The sequence below is a fragment of the Ursus maritimus genome, unplaced genomic scaffold (genome assembly GCF_017311325.1).
Source record: "Ursus maritimus isolate PB19 unplaced genomic scaffold, ASM1731132v1 scaffold_3, whole genome shotgun sequence".
NCBI lineage: Eukaryota > Metazoa > Chordata > Mammalia > Carnivora > Ursidae > Ursus > Ursus maritimus.
In genome coordinates, this window is record NW_024425563.1 from 17,733,912 (window position 1) to 17,755,955 (window position 22,044).

A 22,044-nucleotide genomic window follows, 5' to 3' on the forward strand; every position below is an offset into this window, starting at 1 on the left:
GAGGTGGGCTGGTGACAGGACGGAGGTGAGGCGTGAGCCCTGGGGCTGAGAGCAGGCAGGACGGCGCTTGGGTCCTAACACCTAACCTGCAGGTTGGTTTCTTCCGGGCAGATGGAACAGCCGAAGTATTTGGGAGGCCTTCAGGGGAGGGGAGCCACTGTCGTGATGAGGTGAAACTTTAAAAAGCCAGGGAACCCGTTCTCTGCACATTCGGTGCATTAGTTGGGGTTCTCTGGAGAAACAGAGCCAACAGGATGTAGGACACATGTGTGCACACACAAACGTGCCCACACACTATAGACATGTGTGTACACTCACCTACACAGAGAGAGAGATGTTAAGGAATGGGCTTGTGTGACTGTGAAGCTGGAATGTCCGAAGTCAGCAGGGTAGGCTGACAGACTGGGAAGATTTGCTGTTCGTGTCTGAAGATGCTTCCTCTTCCTCGTGGGAGGTCAGTGTTTTGGTCTATTCAATCCTTCAACTGACTGGATGAGGCTGAGCCATATTATGGAGGGTAATTACTCCAAATTTACTCAAAGTCTACCAGTTTAAATGTTTATCTTATCTCAAGATACTTTCACAGAGACATCGAGAATAATGTGTGACCAAATATCTGGGTACGGCGGCCTGGTTAGGCTGACACATAGAATCTACTGTTACATCCGGTGTGCACACCCAGGAACCTCACCAGAAAGCACTCCGAGCACGGTGGGATCTGGCCTGAACTCCGTTTAGGAGTCTTTATCACCAGAAGAAGCACATGAAGCTGGTTCTGCCCTGATGTCCTACAGCTCCTACAGCACAGGCCTGGTCAGTGCCTTCCTGGGCTCCCAGAGCATGCAGGATGAGTGAGTGGCCTTCGGAACTCTCTAGAACCCACCAGAATTATGCCCTGAACCCAGCATGTGCTGAAACCACCTGGTGTCATGGCACCTCTGTGGACAGATCCTGCCCAGCTTTTCTCGAAAGGCCCGTGGCCTGGGCTTCGGCCAGGCTGCACCCAGGACCCCCTGAATAGGAGCACAGGAGGGGCAGGTGCGTACCTCGCAGCCCGCCAGCCACGTATGCTGGACAACCCTGAAAGACTGACACAGGGCCACACTACTTTTAAAGACTTTATAATAATAATCAGAAACTGAAACCTTCAAAACGCTCGGGGACAGCCACTCCGAAATGTCGCGGAAGGGGGAAGCGGGTACAGCCTCGGCTGCCGGCATTAGTACCTGGAAACTGCCCACCGCATCCATGCCCTCCCGTCCCAGCCCTTCCACGTCACAGGTCTTCGTCATCAAAGGTCTCCATGCACCTCAGCATCAGCATCTCTTCGTCAGTGGCAAGGTCTGGCTCCTGCAAAACACAGGGGGAAGAGGATCCGTGTGTCCTTCAGGAATCCAGGCCCCAGGGAGGTGGGACGGCCCCGGCATCTTCCCCCCAGTCTGCCCCATCTCCTGCTGCATCTTCTTCCAGGTTCCGGCCGGGAAGGAAGGGCTACAGGGGGGAAGGGGGGAAGGTCCCATTTCCATTTCACGCAACTCCACACTCTAGGATCTTCAGAAAGGGTTTTCCTGGACACAACAGAACTGGCTTCTTTTCCATCCTGGGCATTTCCAGGATCCCATAAGACAGAGTGAGTGGCCTTCAGAACTCCCTAGAACCCCCCAAAGCTTGATCCAAATGCCCATCCATGGAAGATGGTGAATGACACCACGGCACGCCCACTGAGCAAATACCACGCAGCTGTTTGAAATAACAGGAATGAGGTCGTTCTCTGTGGGATATACTGTTTAAAAAGAAAAGAAGGGGTGCCTGGGTGGCTCAGTCGGTTGTGTCCGACTCTTGGTTTCAACTCAGGTCGTGATCTCAGGGTCATGGGTTCGAGCCCTCCCACCCCACCCTTCAGGCTCTGTGCTCAGCGGGGAATCTGCCTGAGATTCTCTCTCCCTCTCCTGCTCATGCCTTCTCCCTCAAATCAATAAAATCTTTTTTTAAAAAAAGAGCAAGGTACAACATAGTGTGTAGTGTAGGCTCTCATTTGTGTGTGAAAGAACGTATAAATATCTGTAGATCATCCCTGGATGGCTGCGCGAGAAACCAGTAATGGTAAGTGCCTTTGGGGAAGGGAACGGGGAGTAAGCAAGGGAAGCAGGTAGGAGAGAGACTGTTTTGTTTGTATGTCTTTTGGTAACTTTCAAGTTTCAAACTATGTACGTGGGTTAACGGTGAGCTAATTGTTTAAGAAGCAGCACTAGGTTGTTTTATTCCCTTTATAATGCCCCCCCCACCCCCCATTACCTCTTCCCCTAACAGTGTATTTCTGGGTTTGGCTCTTCCTGTCTTTCCCCACCTTGGCAGAAACTGATCCCTGTTGTTTGTCATGGGTTGGTCCCCTTGGGCCCTGGGAAGCGTCCTGAAAACCCAGTCAACCATCCCACGAATGTGGGACCCAGTCCCCAGGGTGACGGCGAGGTTGGGAGCAGACTCCACAGACGAAGCCTGTCCAGCTCTGGACAGTGTCCTCACTCACTGTGCTCTACTGATGGAGAGGGGGTATATCTGAGAGGGGACCGGGTGGTCTCTGGGAAAATCACAGGGGCCCCTCATTCAGGGTGAAGACCAGAGCAAAGCTTGAGAAAAGACAGAGTGGAGCACAACGGGCACCAGGAGGCCAAGAGTCCCGGGAGCAACCACACACGAGTCTCTGTCGCACCAAGTGCTTGAATGTTGTTCAGAACAGTCCAGTTCCGTAAGCCCCTGAAAATGATGTCTGAGGCATTTTGAAGCTGCAGATTTGGGAAAGCAACAGGCTGTGAGAGGTACCTGCTGGTACTGGGTGCTGAGGTGTGTTGAATCGTATCCTTCCTACCCCAGTTCATGCCTGGAACCTTTTTCTGAAACAGGGTCTTTGCAGGTGTAATTAGTTAAGGACTACAAGATGAGCTCCTCCTGGGTTTAGGGTGGGCCCTTCATCCAAATGACCAGTGTCTTTATAAGAAGATGGGAGGCCTAGAGAGACACACCGAAGGCCTTGTGAAGACAAGAGGCCTTGGTTGGAGGGATTCAGCTGTGAGCCGAGGCGTGCGGAGGACTGCCGGGAGCCACCCAGAGCTACGAAGAGGCAAAGAAAGACCGTCCCTCGAGACTTCAGAGGCAGCCTGGCCCTGCCAGCAGCTTCATTTGGCCTCTAGCCTGCAGAACGGTGAGAGAGGCAATTTTTGCTCTTTTTAGCCGCCGGGTTTGGGGTAATTTGTTACAGCAGTCCTAGGTGCTGTCTAGCTGCTAATTAAAGTTTCATCCAACCACCTTGAGACACTGACTAGAGGCGGGGGTGGGGAAGAGGATGAGATTTTCCTCTTTACACCAGCGCACAGCAAAGGCCGCACGCCTCCCACGCCAGAGCCTCCTGGACAGCTTGCTCAAAATAGAGAGTCTTGGAGCCCCGCCTCACAACCCTGAATGAGAATCTGGGGTGCTCGGGCCTTAAGAATCTGCATTTTCCAGTTAGCTCCCAAGATGATTCAAGTTCCAGCATGTCTGCTTTATACGGATACGCCAATCCTGCTCGAGCTTTCTTTTCCACCATATGCGGGGAAGGGAAGCAGGGAAAGCAAAGACTGTCCTGTTAATCTGTTCCCCAGGCTTCGGGAAAGTGGACCGACTTCCCTTGTGTCCGAGAGAAAGAGGGACACAGTGGTAAGGACCCGACAGCCAAAGGCCAAGGGTCCATGGGAGGTAGAGAGCAGCCCGAGTGGGGTGGTGTGGGGGCTCCAAGTGGAGATTCAAAATGGTCCTGACAGAGGGAAATGAAGGATTCATGGGAAGAAGGCCAAATTATACCTTGGCCTGTTGGAAAGCTGCCCCAATTATTTTTAGACAAACATTGTCATTATTATTGCTTACCTTTTTAAAGAAACAGCTGTATCTTTGCTGAATTAGTAGAGAAAATCCTTAGCTATGAATCTGAAAGGGCCTGTCCCCTTGGTGGCTCAGGCATAACTCCCCTTCCCACATGAAAGTTTCTGGAATGTACCTTCTCATCAAGACACAGCCAGCTTTTGGGAAGCAGAAATTAATACCCTTCGAACACTGACAGCAACTATTAGCCCAGGGTCTCAGAAGACGACAGAACAGCTCAGCCTCTTGGAAAGGAGTCCCACAACATTTACAAATGCTGCAAAGAGTCAGGCCCCCGGGATCTGGGCGCCACGTCAAGGGGCTCCCCGTCTCAGGCGTGCCCTGGAGACCATCCGTGTGTCTCTTCCCCCCATTTCCCTGGACGCCTTCCCTCCCCCAGGACGTATGGGGCTGATGCCGACCACCCATGGAGCAGGCCAAGGGAATGAAGGGGCAAACACCCAGCCGCCAGGGGCCCCTGTGCTGTGATGTGAGGTGCAGCTTGCGGGGGCTCAGGAGTCCTTCCTGCCATCCTAAGGCGGGTGAGCGGAGGTCTCCTCGCACCGAGCTCTGTCCTACCTGTTTTAACTGGGGGTTAACACAGCAAAGGCCTTTAAAAAAATCAATGATGTGCATGTAGAGCTGAAACTTGTCCTCCGGATATTCTGGGTTGCCTCCGGCAAACACCGAACTGACAACAGAAAAGAGAAGAAACAGCAACTATTTAGAACCCTCCTCTTCGGCCCCCACTTGCACCCCCTGAAATACTTGGACTACAGCATGAACCAAGCACTTGGAAACACCCTGCTGAATTGGAGGACAGGCTGGAGCCCCTTTGGAAGGTTTGTGTTGCCTCGGCTTCCGTGTCACGTGTGGAACCCACGGGAAAAGGGAGACCCCAGGGAGACTGGCTCCCATGCCCTAATTTAGTGTTCTGAGCTGTGGCCTCGGGAAGAAGGAGCTGAACTGCCCCCTCCCTCAGAGTCACCCTCAGAGCCGCGCCCCTCAGCCCTGGTCCCGCATGGCTGCCCAGGGAGCTCAGGGGGCACAGGCCACACTTGAGCTCAGCCCCCAAGGTGCCCCCCGCCATAGGTCTCACACGGAGCACCAGCCCCGGTGCAGGGAGGCGGCCTGTGCGGCAGACTCCTTCCCCCTGCCTTCCTGGGACCAGGGGAGCAGCCCCACGACGTCAGGAGCCTGGACGGGTGCCCGGACAGCCTGCGTGTTGACCTCACGTCCTCTCGGAAGCAGGTCCACAAGCTGCGTGCGTAGACACCCTGTGGCAGCAATCCCTGCCTTTTCCAGGGAGAGCCGAAAACATTTTCCATAGGGTTGTTTTCGTGTTCCATCAGCAGAGTAAGGAGTTCCAGACCCTGCTTGGCAAGTACACTCTGGAGACTTCTTACCAAACTTCTCCTCACAGCCCGAGCCTGGCTCAGAACTAGGGAAGTCTGCCTCCAGCCCGGTTCAGCAAAACCAGACTCCACACACAGCTGAGAGCAGCTGGAGTCCCCGCATAGAATCTCTTTGGAGGGTTTGGACGAGTCTGTGGAGGCCGGGCCAGCAGGCCGCTGGAGGGGGAGACAGGCTGATGTCCGGTGCGCCCCCAGGCAGCCAGGTGACCAGGGGCCGCGTGGCCTCTGGGGAGAGTGGGGATATTCATTGGAATATGAGGACAGGAATGTTCCCTCCCTCCCAAAGCAGGCAAACAAAATGTCCAGGCCTTCTTTTTAGCCTTCCTAAGGGCCTGAGCCTGTAGGCTGTAAGACCGCAGCTTTTCAAAGTAGCAAGGGAACGCCAGGCCTCCACTAGCTGTCTCTGCGAAAACGCCCGCGTGCTTCAGATTTCCTCAAGCTGCTTGTCTCGCCATCTCCCCAGACCCTGCTTTGTGTCGTCTCACTTCACGGGGTCAGCTCTCCCCTCCTCCCTTCTTTCCACATCCGTCCCCAGCAGCCCCGTGCAAAGCAGTTTCTCCCCTGCACGGCTCAGAGACCCCCTCCGCTCAGGGCACAGGCCTGGGTCTGTGTTGGCCCAGGTCCTCAATGCCCCGGAGCCCCCGCCCGCCTCTCACACCTGACGCTGCGGCAACCTGCCCACGGCCCCCTCGCTCTGGGAAGACGGTGGGGTGTGCACAACCTGCCACCCATGACCTGCTGCGTCTTCATCCTGGGCGAAGAGTGTTCTATGCGGGGGAAGCCCCAGATCGTGTCATCCCACGACATCCCCGGCACAATCCTAGGACCGTCCCGCTTTGAACCACAGACAAAAGTGGATCTCTACAAACTTCTAGGGAATTATGCACCCCTCTGCGGGGCTGCAGGGGAGTGGCTCCGAAACATCCCAGCTGGGGGACACACACACTCACACTGTGTCATGCCCCCTTCCTCACCTAGAGCTGGATGTACTGGGAGCCTCACTTTTGTCCAGGAAACTGGCCACATCGAAGGCATCTTCAAAGAGAATCTGAAGGAAGGCACAGAACATGGTGTGTCAGAGATGACAACAGTTGGGTGCTTGCTCTGGGCTGCTGGCAGAGATGCGAGGAAGGCTCTCTTCGTAACCCTCGTTCCCAAAGGGTGGGCATGTGAAAGCTGGGGCCCAAATGTGGGGCCTCTGCCTGGTGACCTTCCCAGGAGGTCCTAGTAAGCTCTTGCCTGCCCAGAGCAAACCCCCACCCCCAGGGGTGGGTACAAGGGAGCGGGGAAGCACTGGGGACTGTGCTCATCTTTCTTCTTTTCTTTTCTTTGTCTTTATTTTTCTTTCCTTTTTTCTTTTGTCTTTATTTTCCTTTCCTTTCCTTTCCTTTCCTTTCCTTTCTTCCTTCCTTCCTTTCGAGAGAGCACAAGCAGGGTGGGGGCGAGTGGGAGGGGCAGAGAGAGAGGGAGCAGGAGAATCCCAAGCAGGCTCCATGCCCAGCGAGGAGCCCAATGCAGGGCTCGATCTCACAACCTTGAGGTCATGACCTGAGCCAAAATCAAGAGTTGGAAGCTTAACTGACTGAGCCATCCAGGTGCCCCTAGGTCTCCTTTTTCTAGAAGGTGGGTGTGTGGGGAGGCCAGGCTTCCGTGTACACCAGAAGAGGGCACATCTACAGCTCCCAAGGTGTGGACGCTATTCACGCCCAAGATCCGCAAGCTAGCAGCTTCCTGCCGGGACAGCAGGGTAGGTGGTCGGCGGTTCTGGGTGAGGCTGGAGAAGAGCCAGCTCCCAGTCCTGCCACTCACTAATCTGCGTGACCTCGGGCAAGTGACCTCTTGTCTCAAATCCTCCTCTTACATGAAGGGAATCACAACAGTGCCTACCCATAGGGATGTGGCAGGAATTAAATAAGATGAGATATGTGAAGCAGCTGGTGTACAATGTCTCCAATTTGTTAGCTGTTCTTGAATATTATCTGCTTTATAAAAGAGACACATGTTTATTGTGGAAATTTTGGAAAACAGAAACAGATAAAATCACTGAGAAACAATCTCACCCAGAGAGGTCCATTGTTGACATATTGACCTATTTCCCTCCGGTCATTTCCTGAGGCATATTATATCCTACATTTCCAATTTTGTTATCTTGTTATTTAGATGGTTTATGGTCCTGCTTTTCATTAATTCTGGAAGGCTATTAAATATTCCACAGCAATGATGTACCCTTAGGAATGCAAGATTTAGCAAATAACAATGCAGGGTGCTGAGTTAAATTTGAATTTTTAGATAAAGAATGAAACATATCTGAGCATAAGAATGGCCCAGATATTACATGGGATTTTCTTATATTAAAATTTTCACTGGACGTGCCTTACTGTGTCTGACACCCCATTTACAAGCACAGCCACCCTGAGAACAGGAGAGGGAGCTCTCTGGCCTCGAGTTGGCAGGTTCTGGCAGGTTCCGCAGGGTGTCTCCTGTCCCCTTACTTGGGACACACTGCTCTTTCTCTGGAAGTCCTGTGTCTGTCCTTCTTGTCTTCTTACAATTTGCTTCCCCTGACCTGAATCCCCTGGGACTCTGGATGGCCCTTCTTCTGATCTTCCGGACATTTTATGTCCTTCCTTTTAAATATCCCTTTGCTTATCTCAAAGAGGATCTGGAAAGAGGCCACTGAAAGGACCAGCCCAGAAGCTCATCCATGCATTGTGTGTTCTTCCCCAGCAGGTCTGAGGCTGGATCCTGGGCCCTAAATTCCTGCCTTTGGCCAGTCAGCCCGTTGGAGTTCTGGGCCACGCAATGTCCTCACCGGTGCACAGCCCTCTCCCAGCTAGCCTGGGAGACTGCCAGGCTCCACGGCCATTCTGGAGTGCCCAGCAGGCTTACGGGCCTGTGCTTCTCGGAGCCTCCCAGGCACATCTGACCCTACGGTGCAGGGCCCGGCCCCAAACACACTCGTTCTGCCACAGATCCTCTCCAGGTGGACTGGGAGCTGTAGAGGTTTCATGCAACTGATCTAGAAGCCTGCGTAGGAGTAGCTGCGTCTCTGTCCCTGCCCTGGGCAGAGCGGTTCTCCATTCCACTTACCTCGTCACCCCGCCCTGGTGGGCCCAAGCCTGGGGACGGTGGTGTGGCAGAGCCCTGAACTGGGCACAGCTGAGGGACTCTGCTGCCAGCTTCCTTCAACAGCAGGAGAATGTGAGCCCTTAGCCCTTTCTGGAAAAGGTAAGAGAAGCTGCTTCCATGATTTGGGGACGTTAGATTCTGGCTTGGGGTCTGCTCTTTCTTGAGGAAAGTTTCGTGCTGCAAAAGCACACAGACCCATACAGTCAGGTTATAGCTGGACAGACTTGTCCACACATTTGGCAGACGTTTTCCTCTTGCTTTCTTTGGGTGAGCCTCCAGGGCCAGGCGCTTCGGGGCTCCAGAGACATCCGGGTTGGCTGACACACGCCGTGGGTATGAGGTCCTCAGCTGTTGGTTTCCTGGCCCTGCCTGGACCATTATGGAGGAGAACTCACATCCTCTCCTCGTGGACCCAACATCAGTGGACAAACAGATGAGAAGCCAAAGTCCACGGAGTGGCAGTTGGGGGAGGGGAGCGGATTTGGGCGGGGCTGATTGACTCGCATGTCTGCGCTGGGAGTTCCTTCCAATAATGCCCCCTGTGCACCAGTCACGGTGGGTGCTTGTTAAAGCAGGTTCAGAGCTCCATCCCCTCAGGAACTCTGATTCAGTGGGTCTGAGGTATTTGCCAGGTACCTGCCTCTTTACTAAGCTCTACTTGAGGAGGATCAGGGGAGATTGTGAAGGTTGACCATAAAGGGCAGAAAGATGTAAGAAAATTCTGTGATGAAGGAGACACAGGAGCTGGGCCTCCTGGACAAGTCACCCCACTTGTTAGGCCTCATCTGTCAACTGGCAGCACTGGACTGGGCGACTGGCATTCTGTTGTTCTCCAGGCCCAGGCCCTGAGGGCTGGGAAGCTTCCAGAAGGTTGGGGCATTCCAGGGCTGTATCCCCTGGGTCACAGGCACCAGGAAGGTGTCTGGCTCTAAGGCTTCCCGGAGAGCCACAGGACATCTCCTGAAAGGGAGCACCCACGAAGGGGTGTTTGGAAAGTCAGGGCAAAGCAGAGTGGTGGCATTTACCTTGTGGAGGCCATGGATACTGAACGTCCTGTAAAGTACAGGACGGGCGCCGAGGAACTGCCTGCCCCAGGCTGGAGAAGCAGGTCAGATGCGGCCCGTGTGGTAGCTGCAGCCTCCTGAGGCCTTTCTAATTCTGGAAGTGCAGCTGAAGGGCCCACTCACGCCGCCAGACACACTGCTTTGCCGATCACGGCTTCTAATAACTGGAACTCTGGGAAGTGCTTTGTAGTGAAGGTGTGGTTGCCTCCTCCCGTGCATTCCTCTTTCTTCACTGAATGGCAGCAATGCTCTTTGGGGGTGGGAACTGACCTCCTCTGAGGGGTTGGGCCTGATTGGTCCACATATAATACTGTCTTGATGATGTCAGTAATTAGCTTAGTCATCTGGCCAATTCTGGCCAATGAAAGGGCAGAAGAGGTATGGCAGAAATTTCTGGAAAAGTTCTTTCTTAACCCTTAAAAAAGTGCCGCTTCTCTCTAACCTGATGTGGAGGAGGAGGGATGACAGCTCGGTGGCTCCCAGCTGCCATTCCCCAGTCACATGGGATAGGGAAGGGAGGGAGGAGAGACAAGCCAGCTTTACCATGAGGCACAGAAGGGGGAGGGGAAGAACCAAGTCCATGGTGACATCACCGAGACTAGCGGAAAGCCCTCCTGACCTTGGGACCTCCCTGGCTGTGAGAAGTACATTTCTGCATGGTTTAATGAGCAAGTAATTTGCAGTCAAAATAATCCCAACTGATTGAACCTTCTAAGCCTTCTCTTCTGTAATCCCCATGGAAAGGTCCGGAAGCACGAGAAAAAGAAATGCCATTCTGTGGTTGTAGAGCTTACGTCGGATAAATCAGAAACACACCCTGTGAGTCAGAATCTAACCATTCCCTCAAACTTGGTAAAGGACCCCAAGCGGATCCCTGGTGTCTCCAGGCTGAGGGTGACAGAGTTGTTCCTGCACGCCCCCCTTCCACCCCAAGGGTCTTGCTCACCTCCTCCGGGGTGGAGACAAGTGAGCAGCTGGCTCCTTGGCTGTCAACCCCACTGTCCTTCACGCTGCCATCGGCACAGGCTGGTTCCTGACAGGCACCGGCAAGGCCCAGGAGGCCACTCTGTCTCTGTGCCCAGGCCTGCAGGAGACTGGCCTTCCTCTCCTCAGAGAGGTTCTGCCATAGGTGGGAGATGGCTGCGGAGACGATGGGGAGCGTCACCTCCTGTGAGGACACAATCCCATTCCCGATCAGGAGGTCCATCGTCTGCTTGTAAAAGTTGAGATACCTGAAACAGAAATGCCATCATCTCCCAGACCTGAAGATAGTGGCCACAGGAGCCTCCCCAAGCCGTGTCCTCAGGATGCCGTTAGCAGGGTGTGGTCCACAGCACATGAGCCTTGCCACAGCTCTGCGGTTTACCAGGGGCTTCGCCTTCCTAGTCTGCATGCCCCTGACACTTGGAGAGCAGGAGTCATCATGGATGACACAGATCTGTGCTCCGGGGTCCTTCCCCACATCTTCCCAGAGTCCCCATGGAGCTCTCCGCCTGATAGAAGAAAGAGCTAGGAGCGTGGCCCGCTCAGCTCTCAGCCCATGGGAAAACTGCTTAAAATTCCAAGCCCTATGAATGTGCAGACGTGATATGACGCTTGTTTTAATTCAGGGCCTGAAATTCAGGCTCAGCTGTGGATGAGCCTCCTTCCATGGGGCTAATACCTCCAAAGGCCAACATGGCTGCCACTGGTCTTGAGTCTGTGGAGCGGCCGTGAGTGGTAGTGGGAGTCTGAGCCAGTCATTCACCGTATTTCTTAGGATGAGACCAATAATACAGGTAGGGTGTGTGTGTGTGTGTGTGTGTGTGTGTGTGTGTGTGTGTGTATGGGGGTGTTTGGTCCTCATAATCTCCATCAACAGCCCCCACAAAGTCACTCCAAATAAATACCTGGTCTAAATGAGCTCAATGTATGTGCTGTGCGATGTAGCTTCAACATTGTTTCTCTAGCCCCTCTGCCAGCCCCATCCCAAACCCCTCCAATGTGGAAATTCTGGGATGTCACATGCCACAGACAGAGCCTCTGTCCCCTTCCCCACAGGCTATGCACGAAGCCACCCGCCCAGCTGTCCACACCGTTCAAATTCCATGAGGTCTGGCAACAAGGTGACTGGGGAGTATAAGAGCTCCACTTTTTTCTCTTCCTCCTCCTCCTCTTCCTCTTCCTCCTCTTCCTCTTCTTCTTGGTCTTCCTCCTCTTCTTCCTCCTCTTCCTCCCCCTCAGCATCCTTCCCGACTGCCTCAACTGGGCACCAGATGGCAGAGCCTTTCTGAAGAACCTTATCTGAGACCAGGCTGGTGAGAAAACAGAAACAAGACAACTGCAAACTAATGCCCCCCATAAACATCCACACTGAGATTCTGAATGCAATTTTAGTGTTGGGACGTGTGTGTGCGTGTGTCTACACATGACCAAGTGGGGCTTATCCTAGGAACGCAAGATGGCTGGTTCAAACTTCGATCGTCAATCAGTGGAACTCAACACAGCAACAGACTAAAGAAGAAAAACTATACGGTCACCTCAACAGATACAGAAAAGCACTTGGCAAAATTCAACATCCATTCATGACAACAGCCCTCAGCAAACTAGGAATAGAAGGGAATGTCCTCGACCTGCTAAAGGGTACCTACAAAAACCCTACAGCTAGCATCATACTGGACAGTAAAAGACTGAATATTTCTCCGTGAAGATCGGGAACGGGACAAGGATGTTCACTCTTACCACTTCTATCCAGAATCCTACTGGCGAGTCTAGACAGTCCAACACGGCAAACAAAAGAAATAAAAGATAAACAGACTGGAAAGGAAGAAGTCACAGACAAACAGGTGACTGGAACTAGGTGCGTTTAGCAAGGTTGCAGGAGACAAGGTCACTAAAGGAAAACCAATAGTATTTCTATACATTAATGATGAGCAACTGGAAATTGAAATTTTAAAAGTACCACGTACAATAGCACCCTAAAACATGAAATACTTAGGTTTAAACCAAAAGCTCAGTCTGACAAAGAAAAAGTGGATAAGTTACACTTTTATCAAAATTTTTAAATTCTGCTCTTCAAAAGGCAGTTTTTACCGAGTGGAACAGGGGCGCCTGGGTGGCTCAGTCGGATAAGCGCCTGACTCTTGGTTTCGGCTCAGGCTGTGATCTCAGGGTCGTAAGTTCGAGCCCTGCATCACTCCATGGCCAGAGTCTGTTTCAGCTTCTCTCTCTCTTCCTCTGCCCCTCCTGCTCGTGCTCCCTCTCTCTCAAATAAATAAATCTTAAAAAAAAAAGTGGAACATGACACAATTTGGAAAACCAGGATTTGTGCCCAGAGTCTCTTCATCCTGTTGAGTTCAAATACAAGTGCACCAGAGGAAAACATAGGAGGATTCTTTTTTCTTTCTTTCTTTCTTTTTTTTTATTTCAGAGCAGAGGAAGCCTTTCTGAGTATTCTCCCAAACCTAAGTAATGATAGCAGATTGGCAGATTAGACTTCGTTGTTTGCATGGCCAAAATAACAACAACAACAAAATAATAATAAAACAAACGACCAAGGGATAATTATTTGCAAGTCATGTCCTAAAAGAGAGCTAATTTCTCAGTATACGTAGAGGGCTTCTACAACTATGCGAGAAAAAGACCACCAACCCGATAGGAAAATGGGCAAAAAATAGTCACAAAAAGTTCCCAGGAAGGGAAATACAAATGCCCTAGAACAAAGGCACTGAATTTCACTCCTAATTTAATTAATTAAAATGTAATAACTATAAAATATAATCTATTCCCGAGCTGGTGCCCCACTTTTAATTGCTGCAGTTTTAAAATATCGCCAGTGAAAAATCATAATTATTAAGATTTCAACAGAAATTTAGCCATTCTCACGTGCGCACACGATAGAAGTATTGATAGGATTTTCGTATGGGATGAAGTGTGTTATCTTAAATCGGTAAAGACAGGATGGCTTATGTGATGAATGGGGTTGGGATGAGTGGCTAATGATTTGGGAAACACCAATGCAATTGCCTACCTCACTGAGACCATCCCTCCTTGCTGATTGTGACGTGGTGCTGGGGGTCTTACCTAGGATTTCCGGAGTACATGCTGGCATATTCTGCCTTGACCTCCTCCAAGCTGTTTGCATTCCCATCCTCCAGGTTGAAGGATTCTGTTGGGGAGGGGAAGGCAAGGGTCACAAAGGGGGAAGCCCAGCCTTTGTCAAGCCTCTCCTGCCCTTCTATTTTTTTTCTTTTTAAAGATTTTCTTTATTTATTTGACAGAGACAGCCAGCGAGAGAGGGAACACAAGCAGGGGGAGTGGGAGAGGAAGAAGCAAGCTCCCAGCAGAGGAGCCTGATGTGGGGCTTGATCCCAGGACCCTGGGATCACGCACTGAGCTGAAGGCAGACGCTTAACGACTGAGCCACCCAGGCGCCCCTCTCCTGCCGTTCTGATCTGGGTAGACCATGAGTGGTCCCTGAGCCCACCCAGATTCGGGGTTAGGGAGTCAAGAGTCCCCTTTCCCTTCTCCTTCTAGATGTGATGAGCTTCTTGAACTGGCCCTTCTCAATGTAGACACCAAAATATCCCTTTCAGAGTTCAGTGTCCACCAGCTTATTCCCCACGGCTCCCACACTGAGTGCCAAGAAAGGGAGCCATGCTTTGCCTTTGCTTTTGAGTATGACAAGCACCAGTCTGCGTCCTCTCTGGTCTCTCAAGATGGGATCAGGTACCTGGTGACTTCCGTCTGTCCTGCCAGACTGTAAACTAATTTCCTTGTACCCCTGGCCCAAGTGCAGGGCCGGGCACACGGTAGGCAAGCAAGAAGTATTTGTTCACTTGGCTTAACCCAATCTCTGTTTTCGATGGAAAACCCAACCAGTCTTTCCCTGGGAAGGAGACAGGGGTGGCAGATGGGCATCTATTACCTTTCAGCTTCAGCAGGTTATCCAAGGTTTGCTCCAGCTCCTGAATGTGATTCTTGGCCTTATTCAAAACCTGCCACTGAGGACAGAGACAGACAATGCTGAAGGGCCAGCCTTCCACCGCACACACTGTGGCTCTGTGGGGACCCAGGAGTCCGTTCCCCGGGCTGAGGCCATGCCCCCTCAGGTGCAAAGTCACAGTCCTTGACATCGTCAACAAAAGGAGTGGGAACTTTGTTCTGATGTGCAGAAGGCATGAAGTTGAATTTGTATTCTGGAAAGAGTTCTCACTGAAATACTCAACAATTTAGAAACGAGCCGTGTTCAGCAGACGACTAGGGCTTCTAAGGGGCCAACAACTATATTTGCTCCTTGAACGTGGAATGAACGGTGAGTGTGGAGCAGCCCAGGCTGGCACCAAGACCAGGGCTAACTGCTGCTCGGTTGCCACAATGAGCAACTGGCTGGTTAATATGAAACGCGCTACGCTGACCATAGTTTCTATCGGCTAAGTGCACACACTCTGGTTGGTCAAAAAGCTTCTCAAATGCTCTGTCCACTTGACCTCTGAATGCCCTCTTGCTGCAGGACTAAATCACAAATGTTCCCCCCTCCCTCCTTCTTCCCTTCCTTCTCTCCCATATGTGATATTCCTAAAGACAAATGGAAACTGCCAGATTATTCAAACACAAGAAATGTGAACTGTCGTTCATCACGCTGACCACTGATACCTGTCCGGACTTACTACCTCCATCAGGCACGTGTAGCAGGCAAAGCTGCGTATGAAGCCGGCGGGGGCGGGGGGGACACAGAGTAAATAAGACAGCCCCGGGTTTCCGGCAGGAAAGACAAGATGAGCAGGGAAACAAGTACTCCTACCACGAGCTAGCATTCAGGAAGCACTGAAGGGAGTAGAAGCGAAGGGCCGTGGAAACACACAGAAGGAAGGACTGACTCCAGCTGGAAGCATCAGGAAGACGCAGAGCGGGACAGCCGAGCTCCGGAGAGAGTGCCATCTCAAAGGCAGAACTCTGTGCAGGGGCGGGGCGGGGGGGTTGCTGTGCAGGGGCAGAGGCTGCAGGGGGGGGGCGGGGGGCGCCCCAGGGAATGGTCGAAGTGAGGTGTGGCCGGAGCACAGGGCGGGCAGAGGGAGCCGATGCAAAAGCAGCAGCCAAGGGTGGACGGCACATCCAGGAGGCTTGAGGGGAACAAGACGCACCACACTCTGCCGACCCAAAGACAGTGACCCGAGAATGCAGTGGACTGCAAGATCTCAAACACTCTTTGTAGAGTAGGGTCCACTTGGTGTCCCAGATGATCTGCTGCCCCCAGTCCCAGGGGCTCACGGTTGTACTGTTGGGCCAGTGAGGACTCCTTTTCCTATTCAGACACCAACTGGTTTCCAGAACGTCGGCCTGTTCTTAATCAGAATGTGGTGAGGTCAGCCTGACCCTCTGGTCCAGAGTGAGTTGCTGTGTTCGCTCAGCAGGGACGCCCCATGCTCACTTGCAGTCTTAGTGGGCCAACCTACACAGCCAGGGAAACCAGGCACAATTCACTGAACTTTTGTTTCTGGAATGTTTTCGGCAGGCTAATTAGGATCTTAGTTCTGGGTTGAATTACATCTCCCTGAAAAAAATATGTTGAAGTTCTAACCCCCAGAACCTGTGAATGGGACCTTGTTTGGAAATAGGTCCTTCATAGAGGTCCTTACGCTAAAATGAGGTCATCAGAGTGGGCCCTAATCCAATATGATGGTGTCCTTATTAAATGAGGACACTTGGATGCAGAGACAAACACGCACAGAGGGAGGACGAGGTGAAGACATAGGGAGAAGATGGCCACGTGACCGGAGGGCGGCATCTCTAAGCCGAGGAACACCGAGGAATTGCCAGCAAACACCAGAAGCTGGGAGGCAGGTGGGGGCCTTCTCCCCTAGAGCCTTCAGAGGGAGCGTGGCCCTGCGGACACCTTGATTTTGGACTTGGAGCCTCCAGACGTCCACCGCAATAATTTCCTGTTGTTTCAAGCCACCCAGTGTCTGATATTTCGTTACGACGGCCCTAGGAAACTGAGAGGACCTGCTTACACCTTGACCCCTGTAGACCAGATTCTGTCTTCATGGCTATTGGAAATGCAAATTTCAGGTTGCCCCTCCAGCAGGACAGAGACAGGAGGAGAACAGAGAGGACTCCCGGTCCGCACGCTGTTTCCCGGCTGTGCTGTTCCAGGCAAACGGTTCGACTTCCTGACCCCTCCGTTCCCTCATCTGTCAAATGGGGGCGATCTGAATGGAACTGGGGGGACTAAATGAGCAAATACACTGGGGAGCGAGACTAACACTTAAACAACTGACGGTGCCGCATGTTTCCACACAGCGACCTTGTGAGACGCCACCACAGGCCCCTGAGGACGCCGTTACTATTGTCCCTGTGTGACACACGTGGTGGCTGAAGCCTGGCCAGGAACGTGCCTCCCGTGGGCGGGGGCCGATCGGCCCGGCTCTCAGCCACCACGTGGTGAGGTGCAGATGGTAGGGGGTGCGAGTGAGTCTTCCTCTACGTTTACTTCCATTCCTTCCTTTGGGGCCCTGAACACATGGTCTTCCTCTGGTTGCGCCGCCAGTCTGCGCACTTCCTACCTGGCCAGCGACGGGGACTTTGGGGTTTTCAGCGTACCCCTGGGAACAGGCAGCCTACTCCTGTTCATCCAGGGGACAGGGCGCAGAGCTATGCCAGGCAGGCTCTTGGCCCTGAGCCCCTGAGCCTGGCTCAGCAAAGGGAGGAGGAAGAGCCCTCCGCACCCCTCTCACCTTCCACGCCTTTCTACGAGAGCAGGTGCGATGTCTGTTCGGATTCTCCGCGAAAAGCCCTTGCCGCCCTACTTGGCTCCTTGCACCAAGGTGCTGGGGGGAGGGGGCGCTCAATCAAGACACATTCACAGAGGCGTCGGCTCCGTGCCTGCCGAGGAACAATGCTGCGTGCTGCTGTCTAGGAGAATCCCATGTTAGCTCCGTCAGCAGGGGGCTGGGAGCTCAAGCCCAGCACATGGTCCCTGTCCTGAAGTGTCGCTTGGCTGAAAGCACCAGCCCAGGAGGGAAAACCCGCTGGCTGGAAACAGTCCCAGGGTAACGGGCTGGTCTCTGGAAAGAGCGCCAGGTCTGGAGCTGGGAACAGAGGCCCTCCTCCTGGTCCTGCCCCCAACCAGGCTGACGGGTCCTTTCTGACTCCAGTCCCTCCTCTGTTACGACAGGGTGGGGAGCGGGAAGCTCTCAGGGCCCCCTCCCCTACTGGAGACCTCCTATAATGCTCTTCTGATAACAGGAGCTCCATGCCTTCCAGCGTCACCCCAAACTGCCTAAACCTTCCTCCGTGCTCTGCCAGAGGCCGGAATAGGCAATAAAGAAGCCATAGAAGGAAAGAGGAGAAATCAAGAGCAGGAAAAGATAAATGCTTACTGGGAGAGCCCTGGTGCCTAGAGAAAACCTGGTTGGGGCACAAAACCAAGTTGCACACGTGTGTGTGTGAGTGTGTGTGTCCGTGTGTGTGCGCACGTGTGTGTTTGGGGTGGAGATGCAGCATTGGGAAGCAGCTGCTGGAGGCTCACCCCTGTCCCCTCGAGGGCCAGGCACAGGGGCCACTGGCTGACCAGGCCCTGCTATTTCCCTTCCCTGCCAGGCCTGTCTGCCGCGGGTGGGGAAGGTCCAGCTCATGCTCTACCCACGTGCGGCCACAGACAGCACAGCACAGGGGCCCACAGTGGATCCCTGACCCCAGCCGGGCTGCAGCCCTCGGGGTGGGGGCGGTGGGAGTGGGAGCTCCAGGCCGGTCCCCCCCCATCGCCCCACAGTCCCCCTGCGTGCGGAGACTATTCCTCCCACACCCAGGTCCCCATACCTTCGAGGCTGTGAGATCGGAATGGGAGTAAACCGTTTTCCTGAGGTTGCTGAACAGCCCCGCCAGGGTGGCTCGGTGGCGGGCCTGGGACAGGCGTCGGCGGGCCACCCGCGGCTCGAGCTCCTGCAGCTGTGCCAGCGGCTGGGGTGTCGCTCTGCCACTGGGGTTACTGCCTTCTCCGGAGGTCGCCATGATAAGCTGCAACGCAATATTATGCCCTTTGGGGGCCCTAAATAACAAAGATACAGTATTGAAGAAAGAGGAAGGCAGATCGAAGGAGAAAGAAAGGGGGTACTGCTCCCAAGCCGCAGGCCCCAGACCAGTGAGTATAATCGATAACAGATCCACAACAACAGATGACACAGAATCTATTATTTAAAAACACAAACTGCTCCTATATGACTCAACCATTGAAGGGCGCTGCTGCTTTACACCAGGAAGTTTCCGGAACACTGCAGGTACTCACCAGACACTTGTTAACTGACTGGCGGTGGCCGAGGAGAGCAAGCCAGGCCCTGAGATCAAGTTCCTCTCAGTCTGTTAAAAGCTGAGCAGGCATGTGGCCCACCCTTTGAGGGCTTTCCTACCATGAGAATGCACCCCTCTTCGATCTGGGTAGTGGTTACACAGGTATATGTACAAAAAGAGATCCATCAAGGCCTGTTCCTTAGATTCATGAGCCTTTTAATATATAATATTTTATATATATATATATATCTCAAAAAGAAGAAATGGACTGTTCTACCTGTGAAAGCAAAGAGTCACATGATGGCAGAGAAGTGGAAGGAGGCTTGCCTTGTCCTGCTTCTAGTGGGTTCTAAAGATGATCCTTATGTTGTTTCTTGTCACATCTGAGTTTACAAACCAGGAGCCCTTCCCTAGGAGAGGCGATTCTGGGACTGATACAGAACAGTTTTAACAGAAGACAGGGACCGAAGTCTCTTACCTGAGCCATGGACCCCGCCTTCGGGTGCTCACCCCACCACTCAGAGGACAGCCAGCATTTTGAACAGAGGGGCTGCATCTTCATCCCCTCTGTACCCCCAGGAGGTGCTCAGTGCTGGGGTTTTGAGTGAACTAGAATGGGAGCCCCCGCTGGGTCCTCAGTCGGGCTGCACGGGGACAATGCATGTCCTCAGCCAGGGGCCTGCCAATTTTGATGTATGCCGGTCCCCTGGGGGCACTGGAGAAAACACACCTGCCCAGGCCCCACCTCGACAACACTGGATCTGAATCTCCTGGGGTGAGCCCAGGCATGGGGCGGCAGCCTGCTCCCCAGGGGATGCTGACACGTTCACGGCTGGAGCCACCACTAGGCACACACAGCGACACGTCTCTCCAAGCGCCACAGCTGGCAGCTGGGAATGAATTCTCCTCCATAGAGGGACATCGGGGAAGGAGGCTTGAGAAAGCTTTCCTGCTAAGTTCTGGGGGGGTAATCAGCCAGAGGTAGTGAAGCCAATCAGGCAGTGTGGGGTTTTAAGACACCGTTTAGGGTGGGGCGCCTGGGTGGCTCGCCGGTTAAGTGTCTGCCTTCGGGTCGGGTCCGATCCCGGGATCCTGGGATCAAGCTCTGCATCGAGCCCTGCATCAGACTCCTTGCTCCGTGGGGAGTCTGCTTCTCCCTCTCCCTCTGCCTGCCACTCCCCTGCTTGTGCTCGCTCTTTCTGTCAAATAAACAAAATCTTTAAAAAAATAAAATAAAATAAAAATAAACAAAACAAAACAAAACAAAACACCGTTCAGGGCAGAAAGCGAATCTCTTCACCAGTGGTGTATTTGCCCTCACTTCGCTTCTCAGAACAATGGCAGGAAGATGGTAAGTGGGTGCCGCTTTGGTTGTCTGCCCTGACCCCGAAGCTCCCGTAACATTTATAAGCAGGAACGCCACTATCAGCGCGCAGAGGACAGCCACGGACTCTGCCCAGGCCCATCCAGCCTGAGGGCTCGGTGAAAAACTCTTACAGCTGGACACTGACACATCTTTAATAGGAAGCAAAGTGAAGCAAGGAAAGTTTTGAACTGCCTAGGGAAAAATGGGAACCTTTTGAACCTAAGAACATAGGTTTTCTTTATTTGCTTGAATTCAGGAGAAATGAATGTGCTTGGACACCAGGGAACTTAGGCCAATGAAAAGAGGTAAAAACACCAAGGTTCTCCCAGGATCTAGAATTCTCTAATCATCTCAGAATACTGATACCAAAGGCCCCTGAGGTTGTGGGAAATCCGGAGCTCTTTCAACGTCAATGCTAATAATTTGGCTTTCCTCCCAGGCTTCTACTCAAACACACTCCACGTGGATGGCTGTGTGGTTTTGGTCACAGATAAGGGTGTAGCCCCTGCCTCTCCCATAGGGGGCAGACCCTCCTGTTACTTTCTACCCCTGGGGCCAGCCTTCACTGCCCGCCGCTGGGAGCTCTGTCTCACCCCACCTGCTGCGGGCGCCCCAGGGTCAGCGGTCTGAGACAGTTCCCCTCTTGAGGCAGGAGGGGGGCACGCCGCAGGGGGGATGGGAGATATTGAGCAGATACTAAGCCTGATAAGACCTCGTGCCATTGTAAATGTCCTACTCCTAATGGCTGCGTCCTGCTCTCTGCTAGGAATGAGCTGCTATGATCTCCAGAAGGCATTCTTCTCAAGGTACCTTTGTTGACTTGCTCTGTGGACCTGAACAAGAACCGAGGTGGGTATTTTTCAGATCAAGCTTTTTGCTGCCATCATACAGGTGGGGCTGGCCCATCTGCACCCGTGATCTGTGTCAAGGGGTAGTTCGCCCAGGATGGGTACCACAGAAGTCTCAGTCTTGGTGGGGAGGGGAGGCAGGACCCTCCTCCTGCCTTTTTCCCAGGTTGGCTCTTTTGCTAGGCAAGGGAGAACTAACTGTAAAAATGAGATTGAGAAGGGATCTTTTATTTAAAACAGAACAAAACCAAACCAAACCTTTTCTCCTAAATGTCCTGTGCATGTGCCAAGCGTGTTAAGGAAACTGCCCCCAGTGGTGTAAGGAATTAGAGCCGTGTGTAGAGTATAGTCTGAGACTCTGTCCCCAGGGCCTGGCAATCTGCATTTTAAGGGCAGCCGCTCCCATTTTCCCTTCTCTCACCACCAACAACAGAAACATTTGCTCTCCTGCCCACCACTCTCTATTCTGTGGCCCACTGCGTGTCCTCCCATCTGGGATGCCACCCCTCTCTCTGTCCCCCACCCTCAGTCTCTACTTATGGAGAGTCAACTTGTCCTTCAATTCCTAGGATAGGCCCCATTTCCTCTAAGGGGGCACCTGGGTGGCTCAGTCAGTTAACCGCCTGCCTTTGGCTCAGGTCATGATCCCAGGGGCCTGGGATCGAGTCCAGGATCGGGCTCCTTGCTCCACGGGGAGCCTGCTTCTCCCTCTGCCTGCCACTCTCCCTGCTTGTGCTCTCCCTCTCTCATTCTGACAAATACATAAATAAATAATCTTAAAAAAAAGAAGAAGTTGCCCAGCCCTGTCCACACCAGTTTCTAACTTAATCTTGTTTTGCCAACAAATTAGTAAGATCCCTGGTCAGGATTCATGTATCCAGCATCTAAAGTGTCCCTCCCTGGGGTGAGTCAGAACAGGGTAATGACAGGATAGGACTAAGAAAAGACTCTGGGGGCAGGGAATAACCAGTCTGACCCAAACTCAAAACACCTTTCTGGATCCTAAGCATTAGATCTCTTGAATTCAGTTCTTGTCCAGATTCACAGTGAGAGGCATACAT

General features: G+C 52.9%; 1 protein-coding gene across 1 annotated transcript; it reads right to left on the reverse strand.

Annotated features, from left to right (window-relative positions):
• Nucleotides 1–469: 469 nt before the first annotated feature.
• STRA8 (stimulated by retinoic acid 8) lies at nucleotides 470–18,493 on the reverse strand. Its single transcript, XM_040644539.1, has 9 exons — nucleotides 18,302–18,493; nucleotides 14,409–14,484; nucleotides 13,565–13,649; nucleotides 12,144–12,252; nucleotides 11,578–11,903; nucleotides 10,449–10,734; nucleotides 6,284–6,357; nucleotides 4,474–4,585; nucleotides 470–1,350 (listed from the first exon to the last, which is right to left on the reverse strand). The coding sequence occupies exons 1-9, from the start codon at nucleotides 18,491–18,493 to the stop codon at nucleotides 1,276–1,278; spliced, it is 1,335 nt and encodes a 444-aa protein (XP_040500473.1). The 3' UTR covers nucleotides 470–1,275.
• Nucleotides 18,494–22,044: the final 3,551 nt, after the last annotated feature.